General features: G+C 32.3%; 1 protein-coding gene across 3 annotated transcripts; it reads right to left on the minus strand.

Moving 5' to 3' along the window:
* Positions 1 to 587: 587 nt before the first annotated feature.
* Positions 588 to 15,153, minus strand: LOC140892665 (uncharacterized). Of its 3 annotated transcripts, XM_073301623.1 has the most exons (16): positions 15,065 to 15,153; positions 14,911 to 14,957; positions 12,583 to 12,676; positions 12,024 to 12,202; positions 9,729 to 9,779; positions 6,647 to 6,703; positions 5,610 to 5,730; positions 5,238 to 5,304; positions 5,093 to 5,134; positions 4,259 to 4,364; positions 4,051 to 4,161; positions 1,931 to 2,002; positions 1,741 to 1,842; positions 1,626 to 1,672; positions 1,457 to 1,484; positions 588 to 1,023 (listed from the first exon to the last, which is right to left on the minus strand). In XM_073301623.1, exons 2-16 carry the CDS (start codon positions 14,926 to 14,928, stop codon positions 919 to 921), a joined length of 1,200 nt encoding a protein of 399 aa, XP_073157724.1. In that variant the 5' UTR covers positions 14,929 to 14,957; positions 15,065 to 15,153; the 3' UTR covers positions 588 to 918. The 3 variants fall into 3 exon arrangements, 2 of the variants coding, with proteins under 2 accessions (XP_073157724.1, XP_073157716.1); XM_073301615.1 differs by having other exon boundaries at positions 14,911 to 15,130; XR_012152881.1 differs by lacking the exon at positions 588 to 1,023 and having other exon boundaries at positions 1,942 to 2,002; positions 14,911 to 15,132.
* Between the last annotated feature and the right edge of the window lie 5,193 nt (positions 15,154 to 20,346).

A 20,346-nucleotide genomic window follows, 5' to 3' on the forward strand; every position in this document is an offset into this window, starting at 1 on the left:
GGATTTTATAATACTCGACCCATTTAGGTTTTTATTGGGGTAAATGCATCTTCTTAATTATAAACATACACTTCTCTCCTCTTTTTTTTCCAAAAACTCTTTTATATGGAGTTTATGGTTTAAATATACTTTATCCAATTAATATTTTGTTGGATTTTGTATAAAATTGTTAGTCTTTGATATTTGGTTAAAAATGTGTGACAGACTTAGTATAGATGTTTTTCTTTTTTCCAATTTATTTATGTTATAAATGTAGATGTTCTAATTTTAAAATATAAAAAAAATAGCACAAATATATTGCATGGTCCAACGTCTTTGACATATAAAACCCGTTAACTTTCGAGTATGGATCGAGATAGATATGAGATTAGGTTTAAAATTTAAAGGGTTGAATGTCCTTCAAATTGTAACGGGTCAAATTTCGTATCTTACTAAACTCGAATCATTTTCAACTGCATTTAATCTCCCAAACGTGACATACATTGTGTCAACTGACGCATGTTGGGGTTTTTTGTCTAGCAAAATGTGCATTATATTTTATAGCATGATGATGGTTACAATATTTTCTAAAGAAGAAAAACTGGAAATATAAAAAGGTTTGAACAAAATTTATATAAATAAAGTAATGTAGCTTACATGAATTAATTTAACCACATCTAATTCGTATCGAGCAAAAGAAAAATAAACACCACCAGAAAAATATCCACCATATTGGAACACATCCGGAAACATTTTAGGCTTTTTTCCATTTCCTTCGAAAACCTATCCCAGTCCTTTTCTCAGTTGTGGACGAGTATATGAAAAAATCTACCGCCAAAACTAGTATCACAGTTTCCTAATCTCCAAGAGTCCATTTAGATTCCTAAATCTCTCAAGGGTCATTTTCTAAATCCTAGCGGAGCAGGTTTGCATACTTTCTCACAAATCCTCCGACGACAGGAATGGAGCACAGCATGATGATATGTCAATCCCGGCAACTTCCATGGCATTGCAAACCCATTGAGGAACGTCTCCTTTTGGGAACTACAAGATCAACACACGAAACACAAGAGGACTTTGAATGTGTTCGGATAACGTATTCCAACATACAATGAAAATGAAGAGAGTGCAAGCAGTTCATGCCACCAGTGTTGTTGAAGCCATGACAAGTTAAGGAAAAACAGAACATAACAAAATCAATAACATTGATATTAAGAGGGAAAGGAGGAAAACTATTCGACCAAAAAGGTTATGTAACCCCCAAGTCCTCCTGGAATCTCAAAGCTTTATATTATCGAGAGATTAGAGGTAATAAGTCATTTTTCATAGGGTCTGAAATTGATCCCACAAATCTGAAGGAAAATGGGTTCTGCGAAAATCACATGCTGTGAAAACTCAATAACACAACACGTAGAAAAGGATAGAGAACTACTTAAAACGTGCAATGATGTATGAAGAGCATTCTTAGACAAGTTACCATTTGTAGCAGAAACTCGCGAACAAACCTATGACAAAAAAACGAGGAAAATTTGAGGATAGAGTTCGTAAATAACAAAAAGAAGCAAAACCAAGCATTTCAACTTATGTGTTGATCGTAGCATTTAATAGGATTAAACTATTTTTAAAAAAAAACAATGCATACATACTCTGGAAACCGGCCTTCAATGATTGATGCATGTAAATTTCTGCTAAGCTGCAACAATGATGTAACAGATTGTAAATCTAAAGAGTGTAGCAAAACAACAACAGATGGATTAATACCTTCATCATGTAAAATAAATTGTGGTAAGACAGAAGTTGAGAGCCCATGGCATCTTTAGTGACAAGACAATGAATGTATGCCCTCGAGTAACTTTTGCACACCTGCCGAAACATTTGGAAAAATAAGAATAATAATAAAATCTGATGACGACAACTCTACTTTAACTTCAAAACTAAACGAACACCATACCATGCACTCACACGTACTATCAATAGGACGAGTATCATCAGCCATCGCTTTGTTCTTTAGTTTTAAAACTCCCTGCATGAAAATACAGGAGCGTACATCACTCACGCCGACAAGTAAACATATGAATCAATTGACTTCAATGTTTATAGGCCCAGAGTACAGCTTCTAACGTTACAGCTTTTAAAACAATTAAACAGTGTAGTAAATGGCCTTCCACCAAGAATTGCAAGCAAACATTTGTTTCCAAATCAAGAAAAAACCACGGCAGTGCAATAAGCACACAGATATTTTCTTGCTAATAAAGCGAACAAACCTACAGGCTAATGAAGATGCCAAATTCACAGCATGCCTGGACTCTGGAAATGCCACTCTGGGAAGACATGACGGTGCAATTGAGAGACCCCCAAGTTAATTCCATTCTTATTTTGATAGGTAACGAAATTGAAACTAAATGCTTCTCATTTTTAATTTGGACTTGATTGCAATAATCTCGGAAACAATGTGATTCAACCCGCTAAAATTAGTAGGTAATAGGTAGGTGACTGTTAGGCCCAATATACCAAAGGCCCAAGCCCTTATCTTAAGACTCATCAGAAGGATCTAGATGGGGAGAAAAGAATAAATAGAGAAGAGATAGTTAGTTAGATTATTCACGCTTATTGTATTTGGTTCTTACTAGCTTGTGCTAGGGTTGTTACTAGCTTATGCTAGGGGCAAGGAGTTATTATTCTTGTTAAGTGTGTTAGGAGATTTAGATCCTAACAGTGACATAGTAATTTTATCCATCCTTTTGAGAAAACATTGAACGAGAATGTCTTGAGTGTTTATTTTGTAGCAATATAAACTATTAAAGAAGAAATGCGAAGCAGCAAAGTCGAATTCAGATAATTATAAATTCTAATCCGTAGCCAAGAAAGGTCAAAGAGGAGGTATCTCATTGCATCCTCATCCATTTGTATTCGTTCCTAGTTATCCACCTAGGGGATAGAAAGTTTATATCCGTGCAATTATACAGCAACAATTCAAAGAACGTACAAATATTGAAGAAAAAGTGGATACATCAATCAAGAGGAAAATCAATTTGGGTTTGTGTGTGCGTTGAACCACGAATCCTTTTGTTGTCAATAGATGGTTTATAAATAAATATATTCTCATACATTTTTTGGTTGTTGGGCATCGACTAAAATTTTGGGGAACAGGGCCAGTTTTAATTCAGAAGTGTATTCGTGCAGGAAATGGCGGAAGAGATGCTGCGTATGGGTGTGACTGAAGGAGATCATACCGAGCGTGACAGTAGGAAAAGGCAATGGCATAGCCATGAGCAGCTGCAAGTATAATTCTACTGTGTGAGGGTGTAAAAGTTTGTGTGATAGAGTGGCGCCTGCTCTGCTATGTGCTAATGCTGGTGAGGTTGTAGATAGATAGAGGTGGTACAAAGGGTTAAAGTTGTTGAAAACTGCAATGATGCCACTGTCATGAGAGCCAGTGTATGTCGTGTTGTGCGTGTGACTGATAAGTCTGAGTGTTGGTTATCAAGTTTTCAAGTTAAATATCAACAATACTTAGATTTCAAACACAATCGACCTCGTTTATGGGGGATCATGTACAATAAAAACATCCTAAGCAATCAGGAAAGGTAAGAAAATTAATACGAGGTACTACCATAATTTTTGTTGCACCTGTTAGATTTTTAGTCATCTTGATCAAATTGGTAATTTTGGAATCAAGAGATGCAGGAATGTTGTTCCCGGACATTCTCATAATATTTCCACAATTGACATACAATGCTCACAACTTGAGATCCAAACTCATCTAATTTTTTTGCACATGTCCATTTAGCAATTATTTTCACATTATAATTGACAAATGAAGGTCATGTGTTTACATTTGGAACCAAGAGATGCAGAAAAGTTTTCCCTGGGGATTCTAATAATGCCCCGCATTTGGCATACAATGCTCACATTTTGAGATCCAAACTCAAAAAAGATTGTGCATGTCCATATGGAGATTATTTTAACATCAGAATTGACGAGCAAAAGTCACTAATGTTTAGATGATGTGCAAATCTATAGGCTAAATAAATAAATCTATCAAGATTTTCAAAAGGCAGGAATGGATACCTCAGGTACAAGAGCAGTTCCAAAGCGAGCAGTACGCGTTGGATAGACACAATCATACATGTCAGCACCTAAAGCACTGCAAACTACAATATCAAGAGGATAGCCAACACCCTGAAAGTGACCAAGAAAATACGATGAATCATAATGGAACAGATCCAAGAGGTGAAAACTGCGGATGCAGCTACTTCATTGTTTAAGTAATTTATACCATCACATATCGTGGTTTATCCTCAGGTAAAGCAGCCGTGCACTGAGCAACAACACGCCAAAATGAATCTTTATCTTCACCTCCTGCAAGGCCACCAATAGCATAGCTGTCAAAAGAATAAGTAGTTATTTTAAGACATTTATTGTTGAGGAGGGGCACTGCTAGCATCGTTCTTTCATATTGAGCAGTGATCTCTCAGCTAAATCTTGATAGCAATTAACAAAAATTCCAATGCCGGGATAATGAGTATAGAGTATTAGTGGCAGCGGGGTCAAAGAAGCAGGGGAGGTGGCTGGAAATGCATCATCGAGCGTGAGGTAGAGGATTATAGACTTGTGAATACAAGATACATCTCTGGCTAGTGGTGATCAATCTTTCTTTATTTTTGGTTGTATTCCGAATGATAAGTGAGGTATCAGGTAAGTTAGAGTAGTTACGGCCTTCTAGCCTTCCGAGCAAAAACGTGTAGCCAGAAATCTTGGGACAGACCTTGCAATAGACAAAATTTTCACCCATTATAATTTCAACAATTTTCAAAATACGTGGATTTGATCCCATCCACACACTAACATCTCCACAGAATCTGCAATGAAAACAAAAGGCTTGTACTCCATTACTAGATCTTTCTCAATTGGATCATTCATTTGCTCAAGGAGATGCATAAAAATGATAGGTTGAGATTCTTTTGAGTCAACAAGATTTTGGATTAAAAGGAGCCGAATTAAACCAAAGGCTTTAAAATTTGATTTTAACACTCGCCAACCCAACACAAATGGAGTCTAAATTACCTAATTTTATGCAAGATAATTGTTAAACATAATTATTGTGACATACCCAGGCAAATTACGCTCCACTAAACCTTTGACACATATATCCCTGTCAGCAATAAATTGCTCCGGTTAACAAATCATTTTAAGCGCAAAACAAGAAGTACCACATAAATTAATAGTAAAAAAGTAAGACTGAATTTCTGTCTAACCTTAAAACTGGATCTAAGCCACCTTGCACAATGCCAAATAAATTCTGCTCATGCGGTCTCTTGTGAGCTGTATATGGCATTAATAATGTCAATCACGAGGTGTATATTACTTTCTAGATGGGAAAAGGAGAATTGAACATATATTAACTCGAAGTTCTCCCTTTCTTTCATTTTCCACTCAGTCCTTCGCCGAGGAAAAATGGCAAAGCAGAAACACCGAGAATGGAATAAAAGTTTACAACATCAAGGTCATATTTACATTTGCATTCAGTCGCTATACTGCTGGAAGGCATTGTATAACATAGCAAAACGCCATATGACACATTCAAGTAGGTAATTCTTAAGCTATCAAAGTACTACTGGACCAATGACCTGCTATGCACCTATCAATCCAACGAAGAGTGCGATACATAGCCTCTTCAATCCGTGGACCAGTGATTGTGGTTCTCACAACATCATCAAGAGCCATGATAATATCAGCTCCAATTCTGTTCTGCAACAATAGAGAAACAGAGAGTCGTAAAGAAATCATGGATCCACCCAACAATATCACATTAAATTTTGAACAAGTATTGATAACACTGTTCTTATATTAATCTTTAGCATGATTAGTCTTGAAAGCAATCAAGGGTACACAAAGGCCTTGTTCGTCACGTCGTTGAAGAAGTAAATACTTCACAAGGGATACAAGAAGGGCTTCATGTGATCTTCCCCAGTTTAGGTTCTTGATTCATATTCGAACAGATTGAAAAAAATTCCAGGTATCATGTACAGTCAGTTTTAGATCTTTGATATCTAACCTCTACTGTCCAAGATCATTGAGAAACAGATCAACTGGATTGCATCATTTCTGGTCATTCCTACTTCTCCCTCTATTTTTGCTTATTTCTACAGCATGCAACAGATCAACTAACATTTATTTCATAGAACATAATGGAATAGATGCGCTATCCTGGAACAGGAAATTAATTTGTTCCTCACACTGCACCCCAAAAAGGCAGGATTCGCAAGCAAGACTCAGTATGAGTAATAGAATGTGTACCCATTTTCATCCTTGTACATAAATGTAGAACCAACACAACATATTTGTTCGGTTTCCTTGATTTCATGCCAATGTAGCTGAACAGAACCACCATTTAACTACAGCTAACAAAAATTTGACATTTACTGGGAATTACTTATCATATACATCTAATGAGATAGAAAATTTGGGTGAAGTAATTTAATGATGGTGCTTTCTGAATGTTAAATAAAAATAATTATAATTAATAAGGACTGTGGAAAATAAAACATCATAAAACAAGAATCAAACAGCTATGGTGATATTTAAAGTACATTCACACCCGTCTGTCAAACATACGATAATTTAATTGCCACAAGTGAATTTGTAAGTAAATGAAGGAAATTACTTGTATCTGTATTGATTCTTCCGGAGTAAGTAGCATAGGTTTCCCATCAACAGGAGACTGTAAAAGGCAAAATAAGTACATAGTCACTAACCATAGACAGTCTTAAAGTGCAAGGTCACTCTCTGCTTCTAGTAGTTGAAACAATCTGAGGTAACAAAAACCTGAGCAGTCGGAAGTAACAAAAAACTAGGCCAATCAAAAGAAAATAATAAATGACATAAAGATATAAAAAACAATTTTTGACTGATAATTTTCTTACTGCAGCACTTGTTTGAGTAAGTGTATTTGTGTGTGCATCTTCATTTCTTTATGTTACTTCTTTCCTATGTGTGTAGCATTTGGTGTTGTGTGCCAGTGATTGAGGTGGTACTTGAATTGAATTTTTCAGGTCATCCAAAAAATATTCAAAGGTTAAAAATAATATTAAGATTATAAAAAAAAGGAATTAGAAGATTGAAACAAAAATTATCCAAGGGATCTCTCTGTAGATGATAAACTGAATCTCGCCTTTAAAGTTGCAAAACTTGCAAGAAAATTCTCTTACTGATGATCTAAAGTGAAAGAGATTAAACTTCTATACTATTTGATATGTAATTTACAAGGAACACTTGGCAAAGACTATATCGATTCATTTTGCAGAAGGATTTAATTACAGTAATTGACTCTTGACCCAATCTTCATTTAAAATGGAATGTAAACATAAATAGATAAATGAAATAGCAAGCTGAATTTAATTATTCATGCATCGCGTTAATTGATTATGTGATGCCCAGTCGTCCCTACAAATTATGTAATTGTTAATTACCTTGTTATGTTTATCATTACGAGATTACAATATGTTTAGAATATTTTATAGGGTAAATTTAATATTGCTTATGATATGAAATATGATTATTCAGACTATGGAAATGAAGAGATATCACTCTTATGATATTGGAATGCATTGGTATTGAAATTGAAATGTATAAACCTATTGTGATATTGACGGAAATGGAGGTGATGAATATGTTGAATTTGGTTGGTGGATGTTGATGGTTGTGATGATGAATGTTAGGGACATGTTTCAGTGATATAGGTGGGATTGATTAATATGATAGAAAGAAGAAAAACAAATGACATAGGAATGATTTTGGAAGACATAAAACAAAGTAAAGACATGAAAATTCGAAGGTCGGGAACCCCAGCGCCTGAAATGGCGCGCCCTAGCGCCGAAGAGAATTTTACAAAGATGCAAAAACAGTAACTTGGGCATTTCGGGCGCCTCGGCACCCGTGAGGAAAGAAGGCTGGCGCCCCAACGCCTGGTCTGCAGAAAAACAAAGTACAGACTTAGAAATACGCGAGGGGCAGGGTTTAAAGCATTTCATCACTTCCAGACTTCGAAACATAGAGAGAAAAGCTAGGGTTCTGCATTTATCTTCCTATAATCACCTACTAACATCCATCTTCACCTTTAAATTCTAATTGAAGGCCTAATCGAATTCTACACGGAATTTGCAACCTAGGCATGTGAATTTTCATTCAATTCATGAGCTCTTGATAGGTACACCATGAAATATGGGTACTTCGAATTATAGCTTGAAAATGATGATATTGATTGAGGTTATTACATTCAGCTAAGAATCAAGAAAAATTGTTTCAACCATTGTTCTTAAGCTTTGATTGTAAGTTGGTCTTGTTCCTTGAAATCATACACGCGTTAGTCTGATTTTTATCAATGGTTTGAAGGAACTCTTGCTACATCATGATATGTGTAGCTATGGTATGCTTTTATCTTAGGATTTCACAGTACAAGTATTGTTATTGTTATTGTATATAAATGTCAAAGCACTTTGTCAAGATACTATGATAATATGGAAATGAAAGAATATGATATGAACTATGCGAGTTATATGGAAAAATAAGCAAAATGACTATGGTGGTAGTTGTACCACATTGACTAAGGTGACGTGTCACAGACTCACAATTACTATGAATGAGTGGTAAATACCTGAAAGATGGAAACACCACCAAAACTACGCTATTGGCCAATATTGAATCTGAACATGTGTGATCACTCATAGTTTGCTTATGAACGCCATATAACTTGGCTATTGTTTTCACGATATAATCCTACTATGTTTCAAAGAATTTATTAGTTTGATCACGTATTGAATATTAGCTTCTTTCTATGCATATTGTTAAGTATAAGGTTCAACTTGCTGAGTTTATAAACTCATGTAGCTCATGTATGGCAGGGTCAGGTAATGAGGATAACTAAGATGCCGGTTCATCAATGGATGTTTGACACGTGTCTTGCCTCGATGAGAACACAGACATGGAATTGATATAGCTTCAGCTGATATGTTTATATGTAATATCTGTTGAAAGACTGACATGTAGTTCAAATGAAAACTTATGTTTTTTTAAAGTTAGGGTGGCATGGATTTTCTTGTCATGATGAAATGGTTGTTGGTTTTACGTGCAACGTGATTACATGTGTTCTTGGAAAGAGTATTAGGTTGTAATCCTTTTTAAACTGCTCCTTGTGCTTCTGGATATTCCAAAATAAGGGGAAACTCAGTCGAAAGTTTTATAGAACGAAGAAAATGTTTAATGGCATTTTCCCTTATATTAGTTTATTATGGTTTAATTTTATATTACGTATTAAGTTGAATACGATTATAGTATAATTATGTATGTAGGAGCAGGTGTTACAGATTAAGCTTCCATAACACACTCGCGGGCAAGTATCTTCATTAACCAATACTTTTAGGCTCATTTCCACGCCTTCTTGTTTCAACAAATTTTTGGACGCTAGATATCAGTTAGGGTGAGACTTATGATGCAACCAGTGCTTGTGGTTTTCCTTTTCCTTTATTAAAGCTTGTAAAAAATATGCCTCTGAGAAAATGTTTTCCAAAATCAAAACAGCAACACAAACAATATTGGATAATTTGACCAATGCAAAGATACAAACAAAGAATTTTGTGTAACACAGAATAATTAGCTTCGTAAATCAGCAGGTCAACATTCTATTAACTGTAACAATTTCTGAAGACATAGTAGAATTTCTATGCAACAACAAATTGCTAAAAGAGTACCTGAAATGTGACACCCTGTTCTGTAATGTCAGCCAAGTGTAATAAGGATACCTGCCGGCATTAAGAAGTGATCATTTTTCTGGAGCAAATCATCTCTACTATTAAGAAATGAATGAGGTGATCCATAAACAGGATCAGCTAGGATATAAAAGCAGCAGTTAATTTCATATAGAGGACAATAGAGATCATTTCAACTAAAGGAGTGAACAAGTTGATTGAAGGAGATCATGGAAGAACAGCAAGCGAGAGAGAGAGAGAGAGAAAGAGAGACCACATTGCCTAGCAAGAGCTTGTTGTCCACAATAGATCAGATGAAAGGGAATATGAAAAGGAAACGAGATAAATACTTCTTACAGAACCAATAGCAATGGTAAGAACTTGTGAGAAATTGCAATTTACCATTAAGTTTTGTATAGACAAAAAAATCTCGCATCATATTAAAATTAGAACTCGTTGAGCTAGTAAATTTCAGAACTGGGTGCCGCCAGTAAAGTTAATTTTATTTAGTGATTTCCTTTATCAACAGTAAGAAGAATGTTGGGCCAGTTTAGATACAGAAGCTGTAACAAAAGAGCTTAAGAGGGTGTTTGGGAGAGCTTCTTGAAAACAGCTTATAAGCTGTTTCAGAGCTTATAAGTTTTTTAAATTTGTTTGGCAAATTTTTTGTCAAACAGTTTATATGATATCAAAATAAGTTATTTAACAGCTTATAAACTGTTTTTAAAAAGTAAGTTCACCCTTACTTTTTAAAAAAAAATCTTATTTTGATATTTTACTTCTCCATATTATCCCTATATATTTTATTAAATTCTCACCACGCCATCTTCCATTTTTTGTACATAATTTCTCAAATTTTTTTCTAAATTAAAATTAAAAATAGTTTTATTTTTTAATATATATTTAACATTTATGATAAATTTAAAAAAAATTTATGTATATTACTATTTAAATTACTTTCATAGTATTTTACCCATTTTGGTAATTTCGACAATAAAAATATCTTATAATACCAAACACGTCAACATCTTTAAGTTGTTTAAAATAAGTTCATCCAAACACTTTAACAACTTATTTTTAAAATAAGACCTGACAGCTTATAAGCTCCTAAAACAGCTTATAGAGCTTATAAACTGTTTTTAATAAGCTCAGTCAAACACCCTCTAAATAAACTCAGCTTTTTTAAGTGTTTTTATTGAAAAAGCAGAAACAGTTTGGCGTTTGGATAAATGTTGAAAATTGTTTTTCCTTAAAACTTTAAATACAAGTAGAAGCAGGAGCCAAAACGCCAGAAATTCTAGCTTTTAAAACAACACTTTTTTAAATGATTTTTAAAACAACTTTTTTAACCAAGCATTTCATTTTTTAAGAAAAACATTTTTAAAAAAAATGATTTTTCTTCAGTTGGCTTTTTTAATCAAACGCACTCTTACTTTCCTTAAGACCACTTGCATTCGACATAAGGTGATGCCTCAAGAAGACATTACGAACAAAATATCTCGCTTACAGGAATAAAAGGTAACTTATAAAGTTTTTAGAGCATGTTTAGCTAAGATTATCTTTAACATCATATAAACTTTTAGAGATTATAAATGCTTTAGTGGTTTATAAAATATTACATATGATGTTAAAATTAAACTCTTAAAAAAATGAATGAAAAATTATCAGAAAAAGAAAGAAACAAAACATGGCGCGGGAAAAAAGATAGGAGAATAATTGGATACACGTGGACAAATATTGAGGTTATTTTGGTAATTTCGAATAAACCATACATGATCTTAAAACATAAGTTTGAAATCATCTTATTTTAACTCAAAGTTAACAGCTTAATTTTAAACATGCTAAAAAAAATTTCTAAAAATGTTTAACAAACGCTTACATCTAGATAGTTCCTAACATTTTATAAAATATTTCAAATAAGTTATAAGAACCAAAATGTTCTTGATCATACATGCCATGGAGTGAAATCGGATAGTAGATCCGACAACCATGAATTGCTTCATTAGAATGTCACTAGAAATCATTATAATATATAAAATTTTAAAGCAACTGTTTCTGCAAATATTACAGTGAAAACTTGTAAGTTAGAATTAGAAGGCGCTTAAAAGTTTTAGAAATTGGTGGAAGATTTTAAGCATCATAGGATTTGTTTAGTAATATTCCCAGAGGACACATGCAAGCACTATTCAAATTTCAAAATAACAAACTTGGGGCTGGGTGGTTGACCTCAGAAAAGGTAGGGGTAAGGTAAGTAGGTAACATAAAAAGACATGAAAAATATTAACAGCAACGGGTTACCATTTGAAAGCCACCAGAGTCAGTAAGCAATGCCCTAGGCCAGTTCATAAATTTATGAAGCCCGCCCAACTCATCAATGAGCTCAGAGGTGGGACGGAGAGCCAAATGGTAAGTGTTTCCCAGAATTATTTGGCATCCAATTTCCTCAAGCTGACTAGTCGTTAACCCTTTAATCGTCCCTATAAGCAAGAAGATCCAAGTCACCACATCAAAAAATTAGGGGTATTTACTGGTAGATAATACAAGAGCAATCTAAAATAATGTAGGCTCCACGTCAGACATGGCAATACTCAGAGCACCCTATATTCAGTTAAAAATGCTGGACGTGGTAAATGTGAAACTTAGAAATACCATTTCAGAATTTCAGTATAACATTTCTCTACAATCCAGGACAAAGTACATGATTTAGTGCAACAAAATAGATTATCGCTTTCCACATTTATAATGCAAATACAAGACGGCGTAGCATCTTAATCACCCATGGATACATCCATAATTAATATTTTATGGGTGGCTTCTACAAATAAGCTAAGCGATAAATGAATGCTAGATTTCCAACCTTGTGTACCCACGGGCATAAATAAAGGTGTTTGAGAAACAAAATGAGGAAGTGTCAGCCGAGCAGCACGAGCACGATTGAATCTCCCAAGAATCTAGTATGATAAACATAAGACAAGTACTCTAACTGAGTGAAAAAACAAGAATTCAGAAATACAGGTGAAACAATTCCATATAATCATTCATCGAAGTGAATTGAATTAGAAGTGGCATATAGAAATGAAAATTTATTGAGAACTAATGGTCATAATGAGCTGTTTTTCCACCACGGACTAGCTTATGTGATTTTTTCATATTGACAAGGTTCTAAAAAACGCGAAACGTCACGGTCAAGCTCATAGTTTTAGGAGCTTAAGCAAGTTTAGTATGAGATTAAAAGTGAAAAAACATTTTTAGCTTTTATTATAATTTTAATTATCTCAAGTCAATCAACTAATCAAATAACGCATAAACATACAAAAATTAAGAATAGATGCATAAATTTTCAAATTCTCAAACACATAAAAGTTTCAAAATCACGATTTTTTTTATAAGAAACGATAATTTATTAATACATAAGAACTGTTAATTACAAGAAACGGACAAGCAATCCGAGCAAGATAAAAGGATTAACATTATCAACAACATACAAAAGTCCAATCTCTTAATAAATTTGATACTGAGACATTCTAAAAATCTAAATGGTTCCAATCCAAGTAGATGTTCAAATCTTGATCTTATTCCAGCACTCGTCTATCGACTCTTCAAGATTGTCAAAATTCTCCTATCCCGCTCCAACCAAACTAGCCAACAAATGCCGTTTACTACCACTGTCCAAAAAATTCTACCCCTCTTGCCAAGAAGATGTCCAAGATCTGTGGTGAATAGTTCTTGCGTGGATCTTGGAACTACCCAGACTAATCTCATTTCCTCCAATGCTCTAGCCCACAAACAACTCATGATAGGACAACAAAGAAGCATGTGGTCTTGAGTCTCCATCTCTTTCCGACATAGCGCACACCAATTCGGGCATACAATACATGTGGGCCATCGCTTTCGCATTCAAAATCACAAATTGTGCGCTGGGAAACTTTTCACCTCCCTTCCTTTTTTCCCCTTCCTTTCTTTTCTCTTCCAACTTCCAAACTAAGGCTAAAAGCTAACTTGAAATTTCATTTAAAAAACTAACGCTTTTCTGTGTTTTCTCCAATTAACAAAAAGGGTTGATAGTTTTTTCGCAATGAAACTTTTTCTTCACTCTTCGCGCTTAATCCGCATTTTTTTACGCTTTGTAGAACATTGGTTGTTGACGCTATATATGAAATGTGAAATATGGCACAAGCTCTGTATTTTTCCTTAAGCTTGAATATAGCTGTAACGTGAAATTGAAGTATTTAACCCAATTCTTTCCTACCGTCGGTCTATGCATGTTCTGGGGTCGAAGTTAACTTATATTGACAACAAATATTGATAAGAGTATTATTACGATATCTTCTCATGCATATAAAACATTGCATGATGTTTTGCATTCATATATCGATTGAATATTTGAACTTCCATTGAATTCAAAATCAGGTTGAATTTGATTTTCAGAGGACAATGAAACAAAGGAGCTTCTGTAAAATAACGCAGAGTGCAGTAAGCTCCAAATCTTAGTAAAAATTCAACTAGGTTTCGCCATACTAAAGTAGCTAAAGTACAAATAAATTCAAACGAATAAAACACATGTAGGTGAAAATCGACAGCTCGTTTCTTCTTTCACAGAACCCATTTTGAGGGAAAAATGTACTAGGTGCTTCTAATGAAAAACACAGGAAATTTTCAGATATGAACTCAAGGCACATATACTTGTTTCTCTGTTTATTTCATCATAAAGTTTTTTTTTTTCTAATCTATTTTGGCAATCAAGGACAAAACCATGTTAGGGATTGTGGATGCATACCTGTCTTTAGAATAAAATTCCATAGAGGACCTATAAATCCCCGGACATTTTATATTTAACTAGCAATTAAAATGTTAGGCCTGACAAAAATGGGAATAATATTTCAAGTTTTTGAGGTAAAATTTCATTTCTCTCACTGAATCACAATGGCAGATGGTAGACATTCCATGTCGACCGATTTGCTAAAGTCGACTGATTTGCAAAAAAAGATAATCCATTCTGCATTGATATTGCCTATCAGCAAATTGGGCAAACTACGCCTGTGTGAAAGTAGAACATAATCTTCCTAGTTTCCCCCCACTGCATGTTATGTTATTGCTTTAATCCATATTATGACAGCCCAAAACCAAGATTAACTGGACTCTCGACAAATCCTGCACAGAGAATTCCTATAAATATAACAGCTACCTCGAAACGAAGAGCCATGAATCACTCTTGTTCCCAGCTACCTCGAGCTGAAATGTAAAAACAACAAAAAAATGAATTCCCCGTTCAGAGTCGTGTCAGAATTTCCGGAGAATAAAATATAAAAAATGATGCTTATTGAGAGGAAATCAGCTACCCGAGGCCAGTGGAGACGGCGGAGGCGGCCGCGCGAAGGAGTTGGCGACCGAGAGAGCCCTAAATATTTGATTCGCAATGGACTATATATAGACGCGGCAGATAGCGCGCGGGTCAAACTGACCAATGTTCAAAATATAACCACTTTGAAATCGGGTTATCGGGTAGACCCAATTCGATATTCGATTAGACCCGATATATTGGAGGCCCATTAGAGGGTTCGGTAGAAGAGCTAGGATATTATCTTTGAATGGAAATATTGTCTCAAATATATTTTAATTAAAAAGGGATTTTTTTTAAAAAGTGTATTTAGAGTAGTTTTTTTTTAATTTCAATGTAATGTACTTGTGTCTCTGTAAAATCCTCTAAAACATTTCTTGATTTCTTGTAATATGTTTTTAACATTGTCACGTATAGAGTTTTTATTGGTGTAACAAATTTATAATTATGATGTAATTAAAAAAATAATTGAAATTAAATACACGTGGCAACTAATTATTAGTAACACGGAATGTTACAAGAAACGTGGCATGATGGAAAAAAACGAAATATGAATGCAATGAAATCTGAAATCTTAATTGATTCAAGGATCTTGATAATAATCAATGTACTTATAATTCTTTAAAAAAAATCCAGCCACGTATAAAAGAGCAACATTCTATAAAATAAACATCTCCTACTTTTGTTTCAAAAAAAAAACATCACCTTCTACTTCCAAAAAAAATCACCTCTCTCTCAATGGCAAAAATACGACGAGCTTGTTATTATATATTTATATGCTCAGTACTAGATCATAATAAGTTCAAAAAACATTAAATTCATTATTTTACCTTAACCATTATGTTTTAGTGTGTGTGTGTGTATGCATATATATATATATATATATATATATATATATATCTATTCTATATTATAAAATATGTGTAGGTTAGAGTAACTACCTTGGGGACACCAAAATAATTTATTCCAAAATTACCCTTTTCTAACCATTATTTTACTAAAAACTTCCCACTAACTCCATGATTTGTTTTTTTAAAAAAAAAAACTTTTTCTACACACACAAAGTGTGTGCATTTTTTACTAGTATATATAAAAAGTTTTATTATGTTGTCCAACAACTATGTCCAACTCCGTGCCCACCATGTACAATAAGTGAGTTGATCAGTATAATAAGTGAGTTGACTTGTACCTGGTGGGCACGGAGTTGGGAATAATTGTTGGGCAGCATAATAAAACTCTATATATATATGTGTGTGTGTGTGTGTGTATATGTATATATAGAAATTTTCAGTTGTTCAACCAATGATGTCCAACTCGTCTTCGACCATTAAAACCCGGTACCGTATTTTAGTTATGCGAAAAATTAAAAAAAAATAAAATTCGGTACCGGGTTTTAGTGGTCGAGGACGAGGTAAAAAAATATTGTTGGACAACTGAAAAGTTCTCCGTGTATATATATTGTATTTTATCGACTCTGGATAATTCATCAAAGATATATACTAACCGCAGGATTACTAGCTACAACTTCTGGTTTAACATGTAGAAGGTGTTTGAACTACTTTTGGCCGCCCAATTTCTTCGTGTGGTTCAATTTTGAAACAAACATTTTAGAGTTATTTGCACCAAGTCACCAACCACCCCTGTGAAATATTGAAAATGCACACTCCTTTTCTGTGAAATTTTAATATGCATCTTCAACTCTGACCTTTTAACAAATTAGCACACTCGCCCCTTCAGATGAGTGATTGTTGCGCATGCGCCCCTCATGCGACTGGCAAATATTTTGATATTTTTTTGCACCAAATACCCCTGTGAAATATTAAAAATGCATATTTAACCCCTGTGAAAATAATTTTTAAATCTATTCAACTCATAATACACAATTTTTAATAAAATCCAATTATAAATATTTAGAAAACATTTTTTGTTTTATTATTTTTTATTTTAAATGTATTATCATTAATTAATTATTTTCTAAAAAATATTATTACTTTATTCTGTTATCATTATTTTATTAAATTCACATCGTATTTTCAACTTTTAAATTAAACATGCATTCATAAACAAGTATTTAAATAATTTCAAGTACCAAAATATTGAACTAAACTGATAAGTTCAAACATATTGTTTTTTCGATTTAGAACTATATATTATTGAACCAAAATTTAAATTTTTCGAGAATATGCATTGCACAATTTGTAATAAATAATACAAAAATAACATGCTTATATAATTATAAATCGAAAAAATAACATTCATTAACTTATCATTTGGTTCAATATTTTGGTATTTTTAGATATTTAAATCCCTATTTATGAATTATGTTTAATGGAGAAGTTGAAAACACGAAGTGATTTGATAAAATAATGATAACGAGATAAAATAATAGTTTTTTTAAAAAATAAATTAATTAAAAATTAAAAATAAATAAAATTAAAAATGTTTGGTACTTATCATTCACTTATCATTTTGATTTAATATTTTGGTACTTTTAGGTATTTAAATCTCGTTTATGAATGCATTTTTAATGGAAAAGTTGGAAACAAGAAGAAAGTTTAATAAAATAATGATAACAAGATAAAATAATAATATTTTTTAAAAAAACAATTATATAATCATAATAAATTTAAAATTAAAAATAAAATTAATTAAACGAAAAATGTTTGTTAAATATTTTATAATTAGATTTTAATAAAAATTGTGTATTATGGGTTGAATAGATTTAAAAATTATTTTCACATGGATCAAATGTGCATTTTTAATATTTCACAGGGGTATTTGGTGCAAAAAAAATATCAAATCTTTGTCCAGTCGCATGAGGGGCGCGCGCAACAATCACTCATCTGAAGGGGCGAGTGTGCTAATTTTTTAAAAGTTCAGGGTTGAAGATGCCGATTAAAATTTCACAGGAAATAAACGTGCATTTTTAATATTTTACAGGGGTGGTTTGTGCAAATAACTCAAACATTTTATTTAACAATAAATTAAGTGCAACTTCATTTTTTTTCAACTATATATATAGCTTTTTTTAAAAAAAATTTGAGTTGGGGGAGAGGATATTTTTCTTACAAATATTAAAATATTGTTTTGGAAAGCTAAAAGGAAGCACTTCCTATATTATCGTATGGTGGAAGTGTATAAGATGTTTGTTCATACCTGCTTTTGCTTCAACTTTTATAATTTTTAATCAAAATTTAGAAGCAAAGTTGTGATATTTTTTTGTTAACTTTTTTAAATATAATTTTGACATTTATATCCTTCAAAAAAACTTAAGGAATTGATATTTACACTCCATTTTTTGTTATTTGCACTCCATTTGTGAATAAATTTGAAACATATTTTGCACATGAAGTGAAGTGCAAATAACAAAAAATGGAGTGTAAATATCAACTCCCAAAAACTTATCATATTTCATAATTGTCCTCATTTGTTCTTACCATATTTTTTTCACTTCCTTTTTTATAAATATTATTTTGGAATTTTTTTAATTTTTAATTTTATTTATATATGAGTTTTTAAGAGTTTTAAATGGAATTCATAAAATTCAAATCATATTTTATCACAAGCATATTTTATTTTTAAAAAATATCTGAATTTTTTCAAATTTTCATTTCCAATTTTTTTAAAATATATTTTATGCATTTATACGATTTTTGTCATTTGATTTGATTTTAATTCTTTTTATTAATATCAAATAAATTTTCAAGAACTTATATTATATAATTAATTTTCACACGCAAATATTCAAAATGTAACAATAATTATATAAACTAGTACACCGAAGCATATATGTTGCATGTGCACACAATATAATTTTATAAATTTAAATTTATTTATAAATTAGGATAATGGCTAAAGAGATAGTGGTAATTATAAATTAGGATAATGAGATAATGGGGAGATGATGTGGGAAGTTTTTGAATGATATATTACTTTTTTGCCTCTTAATTATTGAATATGTTGAAAGAATAATAAGAGTAAATTTAAAAATTTATTAAAATGATCAAATATAATTTCTCTAATGAGTTTAGCTATTATAATGTAGTAAAGATACATAGTTGATAGTGTGAGCACCAAAGTTTAGATAATTAAAAGTGACAAGTGTTTTATAGGTTAGGGAAAGGATATTGTTGTCATTTTATTAAAAATTAAGCTTTGAATCAAATTTTTTTTCCAAACAATCAAAGTTTAGCTTGTATTAGCTAGTTTTGAACTTTTATTCCAAACACTCACAACTTTTGTTTATTACCTACCTCTTTATAATCTTACAAAACACCACTTTAAAAGAATTAGAAACTCTTGCAAACACTCGTGTCGAACACAATATTTGGTCTAAATTCGAAACGTTTCATACCAGCTAAGTTACAAGTCATGTATTCTTCAACTAGGATTAAAGTCCATTAGCTTGATTGACACCATAGATTTTGAGAGATTTTTCATTTGTTAATTGTTAATGTTCAAACAAGTTAGTCATGAAACATCTCTTCTAACAAGTCATCGTTGTATCGAGCTCTATTATATATGTAAGGTTGATCACAGTACGATTTTGCGATTTTTTTTAAAAAAAATTCAAACCGAATTGTCATATGCAGTTGGTTAGTATTTTGAAAAAATAATCGTGATTTTACATGTAAAATTAATGAGCGATTTCTGATAGTTGCAGTCGGTTTGCGATTTTTTTAATGAAAAATATTAGAACATATATCCAAATTGATTCGAAAGCAAAACAATATAGTGTTATTCAAGTGCTAAATATAACTTTAATGGTAAAAATAAATAAAACAGATGAAACATAATCAAGATTCAAAACTAAGTTAATAGTTGAACACAACATGACACTCACAACAAAATGATATTTACAATATCTTGTCATTTTTATTTTACTTTCATACTTCAAAAAAAACATTTGTGAACAAATAAATACTCTAACAAATAAAAAAAAACTAATTTGAAGAATATTAAGAAGAAGATGAGTTTTCTTTGTAGGAGGAATACTTTACAAGAAAGTTGATGTATATTGAATCATGACGATATCTTTAATTGAGTATATTATTTACAAATTATCATAACCTTAGGCAAAAAAACTATGGTAAGCAGTTTAGGCGGTGCGGTTTGGTGCGGTTCTTGACAAAAAAAATAATCGAACCATTTATGCGGTACAGTTTGTGATTACTATTTTTAATCGCGATTTTAGGGGGGGAAGGAAAAATAGTACGGTGCAGACGTGCAGTTCGTTTCGGGCGATTAATTAAAAACTTTTATTACATTTATTATGTATAATGA

The sequence above is a fragment of the Henckelia pumila genome, chromosome 1 (genome assembly GCF_033568475.1).
Source record: "Henckelia pumila isolate YLH828 chromosome 1, ASM3356847v2, whole genome shotgun sequence".
Classification (NCBI taxonomy): Eukaryota; Viridiplantae; Streptophyta; class Magnoliopsida; order Lamiales; family Gesneriaceae; genus Henckelia; species Henckelia pumila.

Bases quoted from the DNA above. Each gene is read 5' to 3' on its own strand.
- LOC140892665 (XM_073301623.1), bottom strand. The intron at 5,135-5,237 runs GTTAGACAGAAA...TATTGCTGACAG, and splicing joins GGCTTAGATCCAGTTTTAAG to GGATATATGTGTCAAAGGTT. The intron at 2,003-4,050 runs GTATCCATTCCT...ATTTTCATGCAG, and splicing joins GAACTGCTCTTGTACCTGAG to GGAGTTTTAAAACTAAAGAA.